Source organism: Mytilus galloprovincialis, chromosome 1 (assembly GCF_965363235.1).
Source record: "Mytilus galloprovincialis chromosome 1, xbMytGall1.hap1.1, whole genome shotgun sequence".
Lineage (NCBI taxonomy): Eukaryota > Metazoa > Mollusca > Bivalvia > Mytilida > Mytilidae > Mytilus > Mytilus galloprovincialis.
This window is the reverse complement of record NC_134838.1, coordinates 2877921-2899424: the sequence shown is the minus strand read 5'-3', so window position 1 is coordinate 2899424 and position 21504 is coordinate 2877921. Positions and strand designations below refer to the sequence as shown.

General features: G+C 33.8%; 1 protein-coding gene across 3 annotated transcripts; it reads right to left on the bottom strand.

The window, feature by feature from the left end:
- Window positions 1-339: 339 nt before the first annotated feature.
- Window positions 340-21079, bottom strand: LOC143062993 (dol-P-Man:Man(7)GlcNAc(2)-PP-Dol alpha-1,6-mannosyltransferase-like). Of its 3 annotated transcripts, none has more exons than XM_076234882.1 (10): window positions 21062-21079; window positions 17207-17337; window positions 15861-15993; window positions 12325-12498; window positions 8502-8696; window positions 8034-8137; window positions 6472-6698; window positions 5735-5904; window positions 5264-5339; window positions 340-576 (listed from the first exon to the last, which is right to left on the bottom strand). In XM_076234882.1, the coding sequence occupies exons 2-10, from the start codon at window positions 17330-17332 to the stop codon at window positions 351-353; spliced, it is 1431 nt and encodes a 476-aa protein (XP_076090997.1). In that variant the 5' UTR covers window positions 17333-17337; window positions 21062-21079; the 3' UTR covers window positions 340-350. The 3 variants fall into 3 exon arrangements, with proteins under 3 accessions (XP_076090997.1, XP_076091008.1, XP_076090989.1); XM_076234893.1 differs by lacking the exon at window positions 21062-21079 and adding an exon at window positions 20880-21049 and having other exon boundaries at window positions 17207-17332; XM_076234874.1 differs by lacking the exon at window positions 21062-21079 and adding an exon at window positions 20880-21048.
- Window positions 21080-21504: the final 425 nt, after the last annotated feature.

Here is a 21504-nt window from a genome sequence, read left to right as displayed (position 1 = left end):
TGTAGTAAAGATTCATATTTAAGACTATCAAAATAATATCAATGATTAGTAAAGAAGGCGAGTCATTTCAGCGTGTGCATTCTTGTGATCAATTAATTTTAATCCATCAATAGTGTTCATTGTTTTTTCACTAATATTAGAATCTTAAATTTTATCAAACAATCTCTACCATGGTAACTTTTATTGTGACTGCACCATGTAATCCTGGTGCCAACTTTACATTATCTCAACTTTAAGCCCCCAAAACACTTGGCAAATGACAAAGGTCATTTTCTAGGCAATCAAAGAAAGGGTGACATGAAGAGTACAATCAATGAATCATTGAAACAAACAAAATAATTCAGAATATCTTATGTTTTAATTTTTTCTAAAATCCATATTTCTTGATGTAGCTTTATCTGTATTGGGTGTTTAAAGTTTTTAAGTTGAGGCTGTATTTTATGGAATGCCTCTACTGTATGAATGATTTTGTGTGATTGTTTATAGTATGGTAAAACTGACTGATTTCCTATCAATAAGTGAGTGAAGGACTTCATTTTCTCTCCATTAGGTGGCAAATCTTCTTCCTTACTGTATCTGAAAAATAGAACAGACTTTTAAAAATATGACAATATGAGATTAATAGCTTTGTACGATTGATAAATGTGATTAAAATGTTGGATGAATTTACAACTTGGAATTAAAAAATGTCATAACATCAAAGCTGTTGTGCATTGTGGCATACAGAAAGCTGCATTTCAAAGTAATATTTCTATGAAGATAATAGTGTAAAATGGTTTAGAAATTATCTTAGTTCAGTCGCAAATTTCTACAGCAAATAAACTTAAGTTAATATCCACTACCTCCGATTGAGAAACATGTACTTACTTCCAATGGGGGAGAATCTGTGTAAATCTACCAATGAGAAACATGTACTTACTTCCAACGGGGGAGAAACTGTGTAAATCTACTGATGAGAAACATGTACTTACTTCCAATGGGGGAGAAACTGTGTAAATCTACTGATGAGAAACATGTACTTACTTCCAATGGGGGAGAATCTGTGTAAATCTACCGATGAGAAACATGTACTTACTTCCAATGGGGAAGAATCTGTGTAAATCTACCAATGAGAAACATGTACTTACTTCCAATGGGGGAGAATCTGTGTAAATCTACTGATGAGAAACATGTACTTACTTCCAATGGAGGAGAATCTGTGTAAATCTAGCGATGAGAAACATGTACTTACTTCCAATGGGGGAGAATCTGTGTAAATCTACTGATGAGAAACATGTACTTACTTCCAATGGGGAAGAATCTGTGTAAATCTACCAATGAGAAACATGTACTTACTTCCAATGGGGGAGAATCTGTGTAAATCTACCGATGAGAAACATGTACTTACTTCCAATGGGGAAGAATCTGTGTAAATCTACCAATGAGAAACATGTACTTACTTCCAATGGGGGAGAATCTGTGTAAATCTAGCGATGAGAAACATGTACTTACTTCCAATGGAGGAGAATCTGTGTAAATCTACTGATGAGAAACATGTACTTACTTCCAATGGAGGAGAAACTTTGTAAATCTACCGATGAGAAATATGTACTTACTTCCAATATACTTACTTCCAATGGGGAAGAATCTGTGTAAATCTAGCGATGAGAAACATGTACTTACTTCCAATGGGGGAGAATCTGTGTAAATCTACTGATGAGAAACATGTACTTACTTCCAATGGAGGAGAATCTGTGTAAATCTAGCGATGAGAAACATGTACTTACTTCCAATGGGGGAGAATCGGTGTAAATCTACTGATGAGAAACATGTACTTACTTCCAATGGGGGAGAATCTGTGTAAATCTACCGATGAGAAACATGTACTTACTTCCAATGGGGGAGAATCTGTGTAAATCTACCGATGAGAAACATGTACTTACTTCCAATGGGGGAGAATCTGTGTAAATCTACTGATGAGAAACATGTACTTACTTCCAATGGGGGAGAATCTGTGTAAATCTACTGATGAGAAACATGTACTTACTTCCAATGGAGAAGAATCTGTGTAAATCTACTGATGAGAAACATGTACTGTACTTACTTCCAATGGGGGAGAATCTGTGTAAATCTACTGATGAGAAACATGTACTTACTTCCAATGGGGGAGAATCTGTGTAAATCTACTGATGAGAAACATGTACTTACTTCCAATGGAGGAGAATCTGTGTAAATCTAGCGATGAGAAACATGTACTTACTTCCAATGGGGAAGAATCTGTGTAAATCTACTGATGAGAAACATGTACTTACTTCCAATGGGGGAGAATCTGTGTAAATCTACTGATGAGAAACATGTACTTACTTCCAATGGGGGAGAATCTGTGTAAATCTACCGATGAGAAACATGTACTTACTTCCAATGGAGGAGAAACTTTGTAAATCTACCGATGAGAAATATGTACTTACTTCCAATATACTTACTTCCAACGGGGGAGAATCTGTATAATTCTACTGATGAGAAACATGTACTTACTTCCAATGGGGGAGAATCTGTGTAAATCTACTGATGAGAAACATGTACTTACTTCCAATGGAGGAGAATCTGTGTAAATCTACTGATGAGAAACATGTACTTACTTCCAATGGGGAAGAATCTGTGTAAATCTACTGATGAGAAACATGTACTTACTTCCAATGGGGGAGAATCTGTGTAAATCTAGCGATGAGAAACATGTACTTACTTCCAATAGGGGAGAATCTGTGTAAATCTACTGATGAGAAACATGTACTTACTTCCAATGGGGGAGAATCTGTGTAAATCTACCGATGAGAAACATGTACTTACTTCCAATGGGGGAGAATCTGTGTAAATCTACCGATGAGAAACATGTACTTACTTCAAATGGAGGAGAAACTTTGTAAATCTACCGATGAGAAATATGTACTTACTTCCAATATACTTACTTCCAATGGGGGAGAATCTGTGTAAATCTACCGATGAGAAACATGTACTTACTTCCAATGGGGGAGAATCTGTGTAAATCTAGCGATGAGAAACATGTACTTACTTCCAATGGAGGAGAATCTGTGTAAATCTACTGATGAGAAACATGTTCTTACTTCCAATGGAGGAGAATGTGTGTAAATCTAGCGATGAGAAACATGTACTTACTTCCAATGGGGGAGAATCTGTGTAAATCTACTGATGAGAAACATGTACTTACTTCCAATGGAGGAGAATCTGTGTAAATCTAGCGATGAGAAACATGTACTTACTTCCAATGGGGGAGAATCTGTGTAAATCTACTGATGAGAAACATGTACTTACTTCCAATGGAGGAGAATCTGTGTAAATCTACTGATGAGAAACATGTACTTACTTCCAATGGGGAAGAATCTGTGTAAATCTACTGATGAGAAACATGTACTTACTTCCAATGGGGAAGAATCTGTGTAAATCTACTGATGAGAAACATGTACTTACTTCCAATGGGGAAGAATCTGTGTAAATCTACTGATGAGAAACATGTACTTACTTCCAATGGGGAAGAATCTGTGTAAATCTACCGATGAGATACATGTACTTACTTCCAATGGGGGAGAATCTGTGTAAATCTACTGATGAGAAACATGTACTTACTTCCAATGGGGGAGAATCTGTGTAAATCTACCGATGAGAAACATGTACTTACTTCCAATGTGGGAGAATCTGTGTAAATCTAGCGATGAGAAACATGTACTTACTTCCAATGGAGGAGAATCTGTGTAAATCTACCGATGAGAAACATGTTCTTACTTCCAATGGGGGAGAATCTGTGTAAATCTACTGATGAGAAACATGTACTGTACTTACTTCCAATGGGGGAGAATCTGTGTAAATCTACCGATGAGAAACATGTACTTACTTCAAATGGGGGAGAATCTGTGTAAATCTACTGATGAGAAACATGTACTTACTTCCAATGGGGGAGAATCTGTGTAAATCTACTGATGAGAAACATGTACTTACTTCCAATGGGGGAGAATCTGTGTAAATCTACTGATGAGAAACATGTACTTACTTCCAATGGGGAAGAATCTGAGTAAATCTACTGATGAGAAACATGTACTTACTTCCAATGGGGAAGAATCTGTGTAAATCTACTGATGAGAAACATCTACTTACTTCCAATGGGGAAGAATCTGTGTAAATCTACCAATGAGAAACATGTACTTACTTCCAATGGGGGAGAATCTGTGTAAATCTACTGATGAGAAACATGTACTGTACTTACTTCCAATGGGGGAGAATCTGTGTAAATCTACCGATGAGAAACATGTACTTACTTCCAATGGGGAAGAATCTGTGTAAATCTACTGATGAGAAACACGTAATTACTTCCAATGGGGAAGAATCTGTAAATCTACTGATGAGAAACATGTACTGTACTTACTTCCAATGGGGAAGAATCTGTGTAAATCTAGCGATGAGAAACATGTACTTACTTCCAATGGGGGAGAATCTGTGTAAATCTAGCGATGAGAAACATGTACTTACTTCCAATGGGGGAGAATCTGTGTAAATCTACTGATGAGAAACATGTACTTACTTCCAATGGGGGAGAATCTGTGTAAATCTAGCGATGAGAAACATGTACTTACTTCCAATGGGGGAGAATCTGTGTAAATCTACTGATGAGAAACATGTACTTACTTCCAATGGGGGAGAATCTGTGTAAATCTAGCGATGAGAAACATGTACTTACTTCCAATGGGGGAGAATCTGTGTAAATCTACTGATGAGAAACATGTACTTACTTCCAATGGGGGAGAATCTGTGTAAATCTAGCGATGAGAAACATGTACTTACTTCCAATGGGGGAGAATCTGTGTAAATCTACTGATGAGAAACATGTACTTACTTCCAATGGGGAAGAATCTGTGTAAATCTACTGATGAGAAACATGTACTTACTTCCAATGGGGGAGAATCTGTGTAAATCTACTGATGAGAAACATGTACTTACTTCCAATGGGGGAGAATCTGTGTAAATCTACCGATGAGAAACATGTACTTACTTCCAATGGAGGAGAAACTTTGTAAATCTACCGATGAGAAATATGTACTTACTTCCAATATACTTACTTCCAATGGGGGAGAATCTGTATAATTCTACTGATGAGAAACATGTACTTACTTCCAATGGGGGAGAATCTGTGTAAATCTACTGATGAGAAACATGTACTTACTTCCAATGGGGGGGAGGATCTGTGTAAATATAACGATGAGAAACATGTACTTACTTCCAATGGGGGAGAATCTGTGTAAATCTACTGATGCCTGTCTGGGCATTTTTTACATCTATATGTAAATTTACATCTGAAATGGAAGAAATTTATATCACTACTGAGGCAAAACATAACAGTATATTCAATAATACTAAAAAGGATATGGGTATACAGTATCATCCATTACACAAAAACAGTACATGCACATCAAAGGAATTACACTTGTATTGCTGTTCTTCATCTTAAAAGCACAGTGAGGTCTTCATCAGAGCAAAACATATCATCTGGCTGAATGTTTAAGACAGGTCCTGGATTTGGTTTGCACAGAATTGTTTAACAACTTTTTTTTTGAACACCTGGCTACAAAAAGGCAACCAGTTGATATTGGTGGAGGAAGCCAGAGAGACCCACTACCTTCAATAGGAAATCTGGCAATCATGATTGGTTGGAGAAAGTAAAGAACAGTGTCTTTTCTATGTTACTCACTTGATGTAGATAATTGTGATTTTTGGATAAGCATGATGGCTTCACCTCCAGGATAATTATAATGTGATACAGTCAGAAACACACCAGTTCCTACGAGATTTCCCAGTAAATGTAGAACTGCACCAATTGCTAGTAACATTCGTAATGCTGACTTATTTCTATTATTCCATCTGTAAAATCAAGAGAGGTAATGAAAGAACAGCTTTGGACTTGATTTCAGTAACTGTCAGTACTCTTACATTGGTGCTTTGTGTCTATTTTTTTTTCATGTTTATCATACTTTGAGCCTTGTACCAATCTTTGAGTTAAGCCAATTGCAACTGACTTTTACAGTTTGTTCTTATGTTGTACTGTTACACCACTGTCATTACAGGTTTAATTCAGCTCCATGCTTTTTGTGCCTATCCCAAGTCAAGATCCTTTAATACAGTTGTTGTCGTTAGTCCATGTATAACATTTTTATTTTTGGTAAATTGTATAGCCATAAATCAGGCAGTTATTTTTTCTCACTTGAATTATTACACATTTTTAATGTATAGATCTTTTATACTGCTGATGACTGTCCAGTTGGAGTTTTTCTCATTGTTGACGGTCATACAGAGGTCTTTGAATGCTTATATGCACTTCATTTGAACTTTTTCTCATTGGCAATCATACCACATCTCATTATTTTATATAGCCCAGGCCTCAGCCACATTTACCAGTAATACTTATATAGAGAACCTGTGTATACTCACAATCTAGACATTGCACAGGCTGCAGCCACATTCAATACTGGTACAACATAGATGATAAACCTCAGCTCTTTATGAGGCAGGATAGAGAACAGAAGTACAAATATCAATGCTGGGTATATCATTATCCTTGTCTGTGGTGTCAGAATCAACCCTAAAGGCACCAGGAACAGACTAAGGAGAAGACATCTAGGAATGGCCGAGTAAAAATACCAGAAAAATGGTAATGTCTGATCATATTAAGGAAAATTATCTGTAACACTATGTACACATAAGAGAGACATTATCAAAGCAACATATATGTCAATAGGGGCAACACTAAACAATATAGATGTAACAGAGAAATATTAAAGCTAATTTGAATTGGAGACAGGTTCTTCTGACTGTCCATCCCACACCTACAACACATAACAATCAAAGAGCTTGTAAGCATTGAAGGGTAAAAATTGCTTTAATTTTTCAGCGGGAAGTAAATTAAACATTGCATTGTAAATATATTGGATGTAATTGATTCAAATACAATTGTACATATGGACAAAGAAAGATAACTCCAATGTATATATGAACAAAGAAAGATAACTCTAATGTCAAAGATTTCTTGAATGACACCATTGATATTTTAAGAACAGAGTTTTGATGTTATGTAATTCTCTTGACAAGTATAAAATTGTTTAGTAACTTGAATATCTGGGCATATGTTTCATTGATAAATTTCTGAAAAAGTTCATGGATTGGATGTTTAGAATATTATGATCAATGCACTATAGTTTGTGTATCTGAAAAGTAGATAAACCTTGGAAGATTTAGATATTAAGTCTGTAACATAGGGTTTTGAATGGTTAATAATATTTTAAAGAACAAATTTCTCCTGTAGCTCTTTTGATTTTTTTTCTCATTTTTTCATGCCATTGTCTTTACAAGCTAACAATATGATACTATAGCTCATTATTGAAGACCATACAGTGACCTAAAACATCAATAGAATGCATTTTTGTTCAATTGTTGGTAGTTGTCTCATTGGTAATCATACTGATCAGTGTTAACAAGCCAGTGATACAGTAGTTGGACTACAACTGCGTTCCCTAGGCAATCATACCACATCTCTTTTATATGTATGTGGTGAACATGATATCATTCAAAAAGATAAGTGTCAGATCTGAAAATGTGTCACATAGTATAGCCTACTTTTATAAACTTGGTATCAAATATTACTGAGAAAATTACAACATAATGTCATTATGAGTGCAAATTATTGCATTTAAAGTTGTAATAAGTGACACCTCAGGTGCCATTAGTGGGTCAGGAACCCCTTATCTTTCCCCAACACATAAGTTTGCCCCTGTTTTGGTGGGGATGCTGCTGGTACATTTTACTGAGTAGACCTTTAAGGACTGTTGTTTGTCTATTTACACATAAGTTTGCCCGTTTTGGTGGGGATGCTGCTGGTACATTTTACTGAGTAGTGCTTTAAGGACTGTTGTTTGTCTAGTTGTCCTCCTTTTATACCTTTTTATTGTATTGATCTCAAAAACAAGAAACTTCTCCATTGCAACTTTAAAGGATACTCCCCACTGTGAACTTTTATTTAAAACTGTGTTGTACCAGAAAACTTCAGCTTCTGGCCATATCAACCTCTGCCACAAATAACTGTCAATGCATAAAGTTAACCCTATAAAGAAACAAAACATTAAACTTTTAACATAATTCTGCCATATTTCATAGAAAATCCTTCAAGACGAAGAAAGCCATTAAAAAAGAAATGTAATTTTGAAAAAAATATTTCATCCTTTAATAAAAATATATCATGATTATAGATTATCAAATGTTCTAAACAAAGTCCTTAGATGAGATTTTGTAAAAAATAATCCTCTGGTTAATTCAGAAAGATAACTTCTATGCTGATGTTTATTTAACAAATAAAGATCCCTTAAGATATTACTTCTCTGTATCAATAATACCGACTGTCAATGACTAAGACTACATGTTATTTCATAACATGTTGCTATGAGTAATTTGTAATTGCATGTTTTTACCTATTAAAGTGACCGCAGCAGGTACTCCATAGGTCAACAGTTTCTTGAATGATAACCGTTTACTAAATAGTTCAATCAGAAGAATCTGTCCTAGGTACAAAGTAAGTTCTGCTCTAAAAATCAAAATGGCTGCCCCTGAACACCAAAGGAATCGTATATGTTGACCTCTTAACCAGCCTCCCAAAGCCAACAAAACTGAAAATATATTTTATAATTAAAGCAAACAATAATTTGTGAATTTACAATATTCAATAACCAATACCTGTATTTATTAACACATGAACAATATAATCTTACTGTTCATTATGCAAAACTCTGTTGTCTGGATGGTTTTTGCACTTAACTGATATGGAATTAATTTAAATACCAAATATGGAATCAATTTAAATACCAAATATGGAATCAATTTAAATACCAAATATGGAATTAATTTAAATACCAAATATGAAATCAATTTAAATACCAAATATGGAATCAATTTAAATACCAAATATGGAATCAATTTAAATACCAAATATGGAATCAATTTCAATACCAAATATGACTGATTGATTGTTGGTTGCTTAATGTCCAGTGGCAAATATTTCATGCATATTCAGGACGAGAACAAGTTCACAATAAATACAATAGGTAGGTTGTTGTAATAGAGGCCATCTAGGATGATGGTCGGGGAAATTTGGACTGCAACTGGAAAATGAGGTTATATTGGATAGGGACAGAAATTTTGCCTTGCAACAGGCCACCTACGGACCCCTCAAAGAGTTGTTGCAAGGGTTCTTAACATGCAAAGAGCGTGGCACTCTCTTTACACGAGGCATCGGATTTAACGTCCCTCTTCTGACCGGACGTGACTGCCAACTTGATACATCCTGCACAGCCAAACGGACGCCCCACTTCAGCAAGCGTTTTACTGCAGGTCGGGAGAAGACCAAGTGACCATATTTCTATACCCCAGTCACCTTTGGGGTGAATATCAAATATGGAATTCACGTAAATACCAAATATGTAATCAATGTAAATACCAAATATGTAATCAATGTAAATACCAAATATGTAATCAATGTAAATACCAAATATGTAATCAATGTAAATACCAAATATGTAATCAAAGTTAATACCAAATATGTAATCAATATAAATACCAAATATGTAATCAATGTAAATACCAAATATGTAATCAATGTAAATACCAAATATGTAATCAAAGTTAACCAAATATGTAATCAATATAAATACCAAATATGTAATCAATGTAAATACCAAATATGTAATCAATATAAATACCAAATATGGAATCAATATAAATACCAAATATGTAATCAATGTAAATACCAAATATGTAATCAATATAAATACCAAATATGTAATCAATGTAAATACCAAATATGTAATCAATGTAAATACCAAATATGTAATCAATGTAAATACCAAATATGTAATCAAAGTTAATACCAAATATGTAATCAAAGTTAATACCAAATATGTAATCAATATAAATACCAAATATGTAATCAATATAAATACCAAATATGGAATCAATATAAATACCAAATATGTAATCAATGTAAATACCAAATATGTAATCAATATAAATACCAAATATGTAATCAAAGTTAATACCAAATATGTAATCAATATAAATACCAAATATGGAATCAATATAAATACCAAATATGTAATCAATGTAAATACCAAATATGTAATCAAAGTTAATACCAAATATGTAATCAATATAAATACCAACTATGTAATCAATATAAATACCAAATATGGAATCAATGTAAATACCAAATATGTAATCAATGTAAATACCAAATATGTAATCAATGTAAATACCAAATATGTAATCAATGTAAATACCAAATATGGAATTCGTGTACTGTCAATTCAGAAAATTCATTTATGCGATTTTGTCATTTTAAACTAATATGGGATTTTAAATTATTATGATGTTGAGAAAAATCCTGTTTAAATCATAAAAAAATTCAAAATGAAAGTTTAAATTTACGATTTTAACTGTCGCATTTTTCGCAATAAAAAAATATCGCAAAAATTTCTGAGTTTACAGTAAATACCAATATATGGAATTCATATAAAAATAATGTATATAGAAATCATGTCATACCAAGTATGGAATTCATATATATATATACCAAGTATTGAATTCATGTACATACCAAGTATTGAATTCATTGTACATATACCAAGTATTGAATTCATCTACATATACCAAGTATTGAATTCATGTACATACCAAGTATTGAATTCATGTACATATACCAAATATTGAAGTCATGTACATATACCAAGTATTGAATTCATGTACATACCAAGTATTGAATTCATGTACATACCAAGTATTGAATTTATGTACATACCAAGTATTGAATTCATGTACATACCAAGTATTGAATTTATGTACATACCAAGTATTGAATTCATGTATCCATGTACATACCAAGTATTGAATTCATGTACATATACCAAGTATTGAATTCATGTACATACCAAGTATTGAATTCATGTACATATACCAAGTATTGAATTCATGTACATACCAAGTATTGAATTCATGTACATATACCAAGTATTGAATTCATGTACATATACCAAATATTGAAGTCATGTACATATACCAAGTATTGAATTCATGTACATACCAAGTATTGAATTTATGTACATACCAAGTATTAAATTCATGTATTCATGTACATACCAAGTATTGAATTCATGTATCCATGTACATACCAAGTATTGAATTCATGTACATATACCAAGTATTGAATTCATGTACATATACCAAGTATTGAATTCATGTACATACCAAGTATTGAATTCATGTACATACAATATTAGATTATCTATATGACAGTAGTTTGCTGAACATTGGGTTCCATTCCTTTTTGTATATTTTTTAAAACAATGACATCCACATTATTAGGACTCTGGTGAATAGTTTCATTGACAATCATACCACATCTCCATATTTTTATAACATAATCTAATTGGTTGTAAGTGATCATAACAATGGACATCATCACATATTCTATACGAATAATAAGGTCTTTGCATCGGAACTAAACACATTTATTCTAAAAACAGTTGTTGGCATGACACGGGTTATGTTCTTCTCATATATGTTATGATGGTGTGATACTAAACCCCTAACGGGAAGGATTGTGCCTGATGTTCATATGATGAAATCATAATCTTTCAGTCAGTTTAATTGAAGTCTGGAGCTGGCATGTCAAGTAACTGCTAGTAGTCTGTTGTTATTTATGTATTATTGTCATTTTGTTTATTTTCTTTGGTTACATCTTCTGACATCAGACACAGACTTCTCTTAAACTGAATTTTAATGTGCGTATTGTTATGCGTTTACTTTTCTACATTGGTTAGGGGTATAGGGGGAGGGTTGAGATCTCACAAACATGTTTAACCCCGCCGCATTTTTGCGCCTGTCCCAAGTCAGGAGCCTCTGGCCTTTGTTAGTCTTGTATTATTTTAATTTAAGTTTCTTGTGTACAATTTGGAAATTAGTATGGCGTTCATTATCACTGGACTAGTATATATTTGTTTAGGGGCCAGCTGAAGGACGCCTCCTGGTGCGGGAATTTCTCGCTACATTGAAGACCTGTTGGTGACCCTCTGCTGTTGTTTTTTATTTGGTCGGGTTGTTGTCTCTTTGACACATTCCCCATTTCCATTCTCAATTTTATGAATATTGGCTGTTTTGCATATATGTCATATATTTGCCAAGTATTTTTTTACATTATTTATCAAACAGTTAAATAGCTTTTTCTTCAACCATTTCTATACTCACCAAGAACTAAAGCAAAAATATTTGGTAATGGCCGAGTGATATAAAACATAGAGTGGAACTGTGATATCATTATAATAAACAACCATTTCTTTACATCAGTACCAAGCTTTTCTCCAACAGCATTTCCAAATGTTATCAATCCAATTAGAACAAATATTCCCAAGGTCATTCGTACTGAAATGTTAGCGAAGTACAATTTAAATTTAATCAATTTATACAAAAGATTTTAAAACTAAATTTATCAAACAACATTCTTTTTTCTTTTCTTTCTTATTGTTGTTTTCTTTTTGATTAAAATCTTGAGTAAAAATTCCTATACCAATAATGAACCAAATCTACTGGTATAGTCTTTCAAAATAGTGATGAAATTTTAGTTGCCGAACAAAATTGACGTTGTTTTACATTTGTCATTTCAGGGCCTTTTTTAGCTGACAATGTGGTATGGATCTTGTTCATTGTTGAAGGTGGGTGAGATATAGTTGTTAATTTCTGTGTCTTTAAGTCTCTGATGTTGAGTTGTCTCATTGGTAATTATACAACTTTTTTTTATATTAATATGTATCCCAATATATATATATATCTAGCATGCACATAATAAAGTAACAGTATGCAAATATATGTTTAATCACAATCAGGTATCATGGGTATGTGGCAAAAATCATAAAAAAAATATTTGAATCAAAAACATATTGTAAGTTAATTCAATTATGTATCTATAACAGATCAAAATATATAATATGTAGAGACAACAACATCTGGGTTACCACAAGGTGATAGTTTTATTGAGTCGACATGTTTCGCCGCTAATGCGGCATCATCAGGACAATATTACAGAGTTTACATGTTCATAAAGTGTATATAATGCGGTTGTATTAATTATGACGTAAAAGAATAAAAGTGAAAGTGAAAATGTAAAATAGTGTTCATAATGTAGCAAGAATAAAAGTTAAAAATAGAAATAAAAACAAATGTTTATCTTGACTGGTATGTTCCGTAGTCACTGTGATTGAGGTTCATATATAAATAGAAAGTGAAAGTGAAATTAAAATAAGAATCGAGTATAGTTAAAAGTGAAAGTTAGTCAATAAAGTTATTAACGATGTGGTTAGCTGCTATTCTTGCACGTCTGTGTAGAGGTCCTCATAGTGGTTTATAAAATGTCAGTTCATTTCCAAATAGGACAACACCCCATTGGCCATCCCGTTCCAATTCAACTGGCTTCGCTCCGAGGGAGGTACTGCTTCCATTGAGGTGGTAAAGGGTGAAGTGTATGATTGCCGCAATTTTGGGAATTGTAAATCTTGGTAGATATGTTCATAAAAATTAACTTTGATAATAAAATGTCCGTGGATCAGGCTTTTCTTTGTAAATTAGGTTTGTGGTTTATGTGGTTCATCCTGGTTCTGGTTCCTTCCCTTTTTCTTTAAGTAAAATGCCTGGTATTCCGAATTACTTTGACTTTGTGTACTTAGGTATGCTGCGGATGAATTTAATGTTCAATTTCCGTAAGGTTCTAAAGTGGGCTAAGTTTTTCTCTTGGATGGTTATCGTAGTAGGAGCGGGTGCGGTTGCGGGTGCGGTTGTATTATCTTCCATATCTTCGTCGCGGGTTTTTTCTTTTCTTCGAGGTATGGGCTGTTTCTTCAGTGAGGTTGGTGGTAGAATGGAACTGGTCGGTAGACATGAGGCTGACGGTTGTAACTACAACGCAGGACGGCTAAGGTGGATCGTGTGCGGATGCAGGGGTTCACAGAAAAATAAATAATTTGTGACGAGTGAACCAACACCTTCTAACGGAAAAGCTGGTAGAGTAACCAAGATGGATACCGAAGTATGCTGCGGTTGTCTTAAAACCTCATGGAAATATAATATGTAGAGACAACAACATCTGGGTTACCACAAGGTGATAGTTTTATTGAGTCGACATGTTTCGCCGCTAATGCGGCATCATCAGGACAATATTACAGAGTTTACATGTTCATAAAGTGTATATTTTTCTGTGAACCCCTGTTCCATTCTACCACCAACCTCACTGAAGAAACAGCCCATACCTCGAAGAAAAGAAAAAACCCGCGACGAAGATATGGAAGATAATACAACCGCACCTGCAACCGCACCCGCAACCGCACCCGCTCCTACTACGATAACCATCCAAGAGAAAAACTTAGCCCACTTTAGAACCTTACGGAAATTGAACATTAAATTCATCCGCAGCATACCTAAGTACACAAAGTCAAAGTAATTCGGAATACCAGGCATTTTACTTAAAGAAAAAGGGAAGGAACCAGAACCAGGATGAACCACATAAACCACAAACCTAATTTACAAAGAAAAGCCTGATCCACGGACATTTTATTATCAAAGTTAATTTTTATGAACATATCTACCAAGATTTACAATTCCCAAAATTGCGGCAATCATACACTTCACCCTTTACCACCTCAATGGAAGCAGTACCTCCCTCGGAGCGAAGCCAGTTGAATTGGAACGGGATGGCCAATGGGGTGTTGTCCTATTTGGAAATGAACTGACATTTTATAAACCACTATGAGGACCTCTACACAGACGTGCAAGAATAGCAGCTAACCACATCGTTAATAACTTTATTGACTAACTTTCACTTTTAACTATACTCGATTCTTATTTTAATTTCACTTTCACTTTCTATTTATATATGAACCTCAATCACAGTGACTACGGAACATACCAGTCAAGATAAACATTTGTTTTTATTTCTATTTTTAACTTTTATTCTTGCTACATTATGAACACTATTTTACATTTTCACTTTCACTTTTATTCTTTTACGTCATAATTAATACAACCGCATTATATACACTTTATGAACATGTAAACTCTGTAATATTGTCCTGATGATGCCGCATTAGCGGCGAAACATGTCGACTCAATAAAACTATCACCTTGTGGTAACCCAGATGTTGTTGTCTCTACATATTATATTTCCATGAGGTTTTAAGACAACCGCAGCATACTTCGGTATCCATCTTGGTTACTCTACCAGCTTTTCCGTTAGAAGGTGTTGGTTCACTCGTCACAAACAGATCAAAATATAGTTTAATAAATGAAAAAGTGCCTGTTCCTGTATTTTTTGCTTTTAAGCTATAAAACTTTTTATGTAATTTGAGTTCCAAAAATTTAACAAGGAAAATGACAAAGAAAATTATCAATGTTCAATCACACATGAAAGTGACTTTTTGTGATGTTTTATATGTGCTGAACTCATCCAGTAACTGTCAAGCAGTGAATCTTTGAGAGGATTTTTTTGCTGTTTGAACAGGGGATCATTTTAAAGCTATAATTGTAAAATTGTCCCTTTGAATAAATTCAATCTTTAAAGAAGATCAGATTCAAAGAAAAGAATTGGAGCTCAAATTGCCAAAATTTACACTGTGATTAAATAGGCCACCTTACAGTATACCATACGCACACAAAAAACATGACTACTGGATATACTAATGAAAGACAGGTGAAAAGGTGGTAATAACCCAAGATAAGGCTGTTATTGTAAAACATACCTATGATCTGTGAGGAAAACTTGGAATACTGCATGTAGTCCAATAAATAGATGAAGGGTGAAGATGCAACAGCAATAGTGATTGGTCCAATAAATGTTCTAGGTACCACTCCTGGAAACTCCAAATGATCGTACTAAACAAAAAATATAAACAATAGCTATAGTGATTTGACCAATAAATGTTCTAGGTACAACTCCTGGAAACTCCAAATGATGGTACAAAACAAAAAATATAAACAACAGCTATAGTGATTGGTCCAATAAATGTTCTAGGTACAACTCCTGGAAACTTCAAATGATCGTACAAAACAAAAAATATAAACAACAGCTATAGTGATTTGTCCAATAAATGTTCTCGGTACAACTCCTGGAAACTCCAAATGATCGTACAAAACAAAAAATATACATGTAACCAACAGGTTTAACAGATTTGTTTTATCAAATCTCTAGTAACAATGTCTTCTCCTTGCTATATGTATTTTAGTTTGTAACCTGTAATTTTCAGCCTAATGGTGAGGATGAAAAGATGTTGAAAATGGATACAACTAGTTTATAATATATCACAATGTTATGATCTTTTACACACAGGCTTAGTTTTCTCGTTTGAATGTTTTACGTTGTCATATTGGGGCCTTTTATAGCTGACTATGCGGTATGGGAATTGCTCATTGTTGAAGGCCATACGGTGACCTATAGTTGTTAATGTCTGTGTCATTTTAGTCTCTTGTGGACAGTTGTCTCATTGGCAATCATACCACATCTTCTTTTTTATGTTGATCATGCTTAGGTGTATGGAATTAAAGATTGTACTAAAATGTAAACTGAAAACATTACAAATATGTTAATTAATTTAAGGACGAAAAAAACAACTGATGCGTCAAATGTTGGTGATAAAATTGTTTGCCTTGTCTATACTTTAATAATTACATTAGATGTATGTTTCATTATGACACTTTATTCTGATTGGCTAACTGCACATCACGTGTTATTCCGTAAGCAATTGCATTGCTCAATAAAACTTTTCATTCATGATAACACGTGGTCCCACAATAAAGTGCACAGGTGAATTAAATAAAACAATAATAAAATTCGTGTTTTCATGATCATTGCTAAAAAAATGTAATTATAAGTATTGAATGCTTCTTTTTGTAACTTCATAGGGTTGTAAAAGCATTGACCGTGCGCACATTTTTAGTATGAAGCGCTTCCGCGCTTCATACAAAATGTACTTCGGTCAACGCTTTTACACCCCAATGAAGTTACAAAAAGAAGCATTCAATTCTTAAATAACATCTAGATTCTAGTAGAGGTAATTACCATGTTAATTATTATTAGTAATATATTTACCTGGCTGATGTTTACACCGTGGTACAAAACATCATGCATTGCCTGAACATTAAAACTCTCTTCCACTTTGGTATATGGACAGATCATTAAATGTATTACCATGGCAGCAAATAAAAGGGTCTCCATCTTTTCTGGAAAAATTGGTTTATTACAAAATTACACATGCATGTGTCATAAATATCCTGTAAAATTTTACTTTTTAAACAATTAGTATAAAAACTTCTGTATGCCAGGTAAGCACTTTAAATTAAGAAAAATGTAGTTCTTACATGTAAAACCCTGTAAACTTTTACAAAATGTAGCTATTTTTAGCTCTAAAATGTTCTGATTATTTTGTTTCTTCCGCCAAATTTGTTTCATTTTTTTCATATGATATCCAACTTTTATTGCACTTTCCTAAATCAAAACTTTATGTATTAAGGTGATTAAAGAAATATTTGTGGTCCATTGTAAGACTTCAAATGATAATCATAATGTAGATATGTACCAGTACATGTATAAATAAAATCCTTGCTGAATACTTTAATCATATACTAGAACACACCCGCAAAATCGCGGGCATATACAGCTTGTGAACTGTTGCGGGATGATTTTTTGTAAAAGATATTATGTATGGAGAACTACATAGAAGGTATACCTCCCTTTTTCCAAAGCCCGATATTTTTTTCCTTTCTGTTAAATTCAATTATATTCGTGTTTCTGGCCTACGACCACAATTATTCTTCTCCTTTGCTACAATGCTTCTTTTGGTAAAAGTCAAATCAAATAAAAAATTTGCACCGTTTCAAACATGAAATAAATGTAACTGCTTATATATAGACCATTATTAGTCTAAAAAATATGCTTCTATGACAATTCATTAGTGCTTTTTTTTTTGAGAGCCTTATTAACATGCCAATTGTAGGATTTGAATCATGTATAAATGACTAATACCGACTAAGGCTAATTTGAGGGGTTGTCGATCGGAGGGGTCCTGATCCCGAAATTCCATGAAACTGAGATGCAGAATTTAAAGAAATTCATATCTAGAAATCGAAAAATATATTCCCAGATCCCGTAAGGATCAATCCCCAAATCCCGAGCTTAAAAACACCCGATCCCGACGCCCCGAAAAAGGTCCTGCCTCCCTCTAATCTCTACCTTACTTTCATTTTTGCCAAATCACTATTTTCCCTTTTAACAATAAATTTTTATGCCCCAATTATGGGCATTATGTTTTCTAGTCTGTGCATCCGTGCGTTCGTTTGTTCGGTCGTCCGTCTCGTCCGTCTGTCCCACTTCAGGTAAAAGTTTTTGGTCGAGGTAGTTTTAGATGAAGTTGAGCATGTTTTACTTATTTTAATATATAAAACATGATAATATAGGCTATGCCTGTGTCGTTATTTATGTGACGATAAGTGATTGAATGACAATAAAACATGATAATATAGGCTATATCTGTGTTTTTATTTACGTTACGATAAGTGAATGACAATAAAACATGATAATATGTGCTATGCCTGTGTCGTTCTTTACGTGACGATAAGTGAATGACAAAAATGATCGTGTTTTTTTTCACACGGCCTGGGTCGTTGCTTACACTTGGGACAACATATAATGATTCAGGCAATGTGAAAATGGCTTGCATGAATCTTAAATAAAACATGATAATATAGACTATGCCTGTGTGGTTATTTACGTGACAAATAAAACATGATAATTTAGGCTATGCCTGTGTCGTTATTTACGTGACGATAAGTGTGAAAATGGCTTGCACTTGGGACAACATATAACGATTCAGGCAATGTGAAAATGGCTTGCATGAATCTTAAATAAAACATGATAATATAGACTATACCTGTGTGGTTATTTACGTGACAAATAAAACATGATAATTTAGGCTATGCCTGTGTCGTTATTTACGTGACGATAAGTGTGAAAATGGCTTGCATGAATCTTAAATAAAACATGATAATATAGACTATGCCTGTGTCGTTATTTACGTGACAAATAAAACATGATAATTTAGGTTACGTGACGATAAGTGAATGACAAAAATGATTGTGTTCATTTTCACACAGCCTGGGTCGTTGCTTACACTTGGGACAATGAATATCAAAAATGATTGTGTTTATTTTCACACAGCCTGGGTTGTTGCTTACACTTGGGACAACATTCTTATATAACGATTCAGGCAATGAATCTTAAATAAAACATGATAATATAGGGTATGTAATGTAAATTTACCAAACTTCTGGAAATATAAACGAAAGAGGAAGTTGTCTATGAATAAAAGCCGGAGTGATGACGGACACATATCCGGACTTCTTTTTTCCGTTTTTCTCCCAAAATAACCGAAACTGAATAATCATAAGAATGGATGACAAATGCGACTATGCATGGTACCTATAGGACATATAGTCACAATGATCAATTTATTGTGGAAGAAGGAGAAGCGACACCCAAAATGAGGTCTTCTCGTTTAATAGTATAGATTTATTTTAAAAAAAATATTTTTTTACTTCTAAATTCTGTTGTCCATGATTAATTGATAGAAACACACAATTATAATCTATGGACTAAAAGATATTGAAATAAAATGCTTCGCTGAGCGCAGCCTGATAGGACCAGAGGTCGAACCCTGAACAGTTGAGGCAAATTTGGACACAATATTTTAGCTTAATACTATCTGATTTTGGATTGTGATAAAATTTTTGACATAATATAGGTTTCTGACACAAATTAAAAGTGATCAAAGATCTTACAACTTTATTGCGCAATACTGTGAAATTGAAAAATTCTTCTTGGAACTTTTCAAAAATTTTGAAAAAAAAAATATGAATCCCTTAAGAAAATTGGAAAAAAAACACACCCCAAACATTTTGACACCCTCTTTGTAACAATAACCCGAAAACTCAATCCCAACCTTTTCTTTCATGTCTTTGTAGTATGGAACCTGTAGTACAATTTCAGGGAGATCCATACACTTATTGCCTGTAAACTAGAAAAATGTGTGCTTTTGGCCCTTTTAAGGCCCCTAATTTCTACATGTTTTAGGCAATTAACCCCCAAATCAATCCAAGCCTTCCCTTTGCTATATGGAAACTTGTGGTACAATGTCAGAGAAATCCATACACTTTCACACAAAAAATTGTCAAGAAATTAATGAATCCCAACCTTTTACTTATTGTATTAAACATTGTGGTACAATTTCAGAGCAAAAGAAAATTACTTATACAGAAGTTCTTATCCTGAAAATAGAAAACATGGAAAAATGCTTGTTTTGTGTAGTTCCTAGACGGTAAGGACCATCATCCCTAAAATCAATCCCAACCTTCCTTTTAAGGTATTGAACCTTCTTAATAAATTTTTCAGAGATCCATGCATTCACATAAACCTAAGTTACTGTCCAGAAACCAATGTGTCTTCAAACAACAAAGACGAGACAGACACGACAGACAACATCATACCATTATACCATCTCAAAATGTTTTTTGCGGCCGTATAAAAATGTGTAGTAAGTTAATAAGTAAGTAAACACGGTAAAGCAGTAAGGACTACTTAAGGTTTTCACTAGCTTGATTCGAAGGGTGGCTTAATTTTTAAATATATATATATATATAGGAGTTTTCCTTTTGCTCTTCACGGGTTAGGGAACTAATACCCTTCCATACAAGTCAGACTGAATGCTTACATGTGCACACAACACTTGTAGCAAGTACAACAACAATTTTTTATCAGACTAGTACTGCGACGTTATGAACCGGGGGAGTGACACGTGTTTCATGTATTTCCAAATCAGATCTTTTTCCTGTATTAGTTGTCCTCCTCTTGTTTGGCGCACCTCTCCTCTAGTAGGCTACAACTTGAACTTACAACAACATTTTTTATCAGACTAATACTGCGACGTTATCAACCAGGGGAGTGACAAGTCTTTAATAAATTTCCAAATCAAATCTTTTTCCTGTATTAATTGTCCTCCTCTTGTTAGGCGCACCTATCCTCTTCTTCTGTCGGAAATTATACACATACGTATGTGTACATATGTCTCTGAGGGAATTGATCACGTAATTGAGTTATTTGATAAATCAGCTCAGTAAATACATAAATAATTAAAGTAATCAATATGAATAAAATGCACTGTACAGTATTTGTAAGCCTCTCTTTATCGACTAGTTACCTGTTACCTTCTGTGATTCCCTCCTCTGACAGGAGAACCTGGAGTTCATCCAGTAAAATGTTTGTTTCGCTATATTTACAGTCTGATTCCAGTCACTATACATTTGTTTTCAACAATTTTATCTATTTACAACCTATGA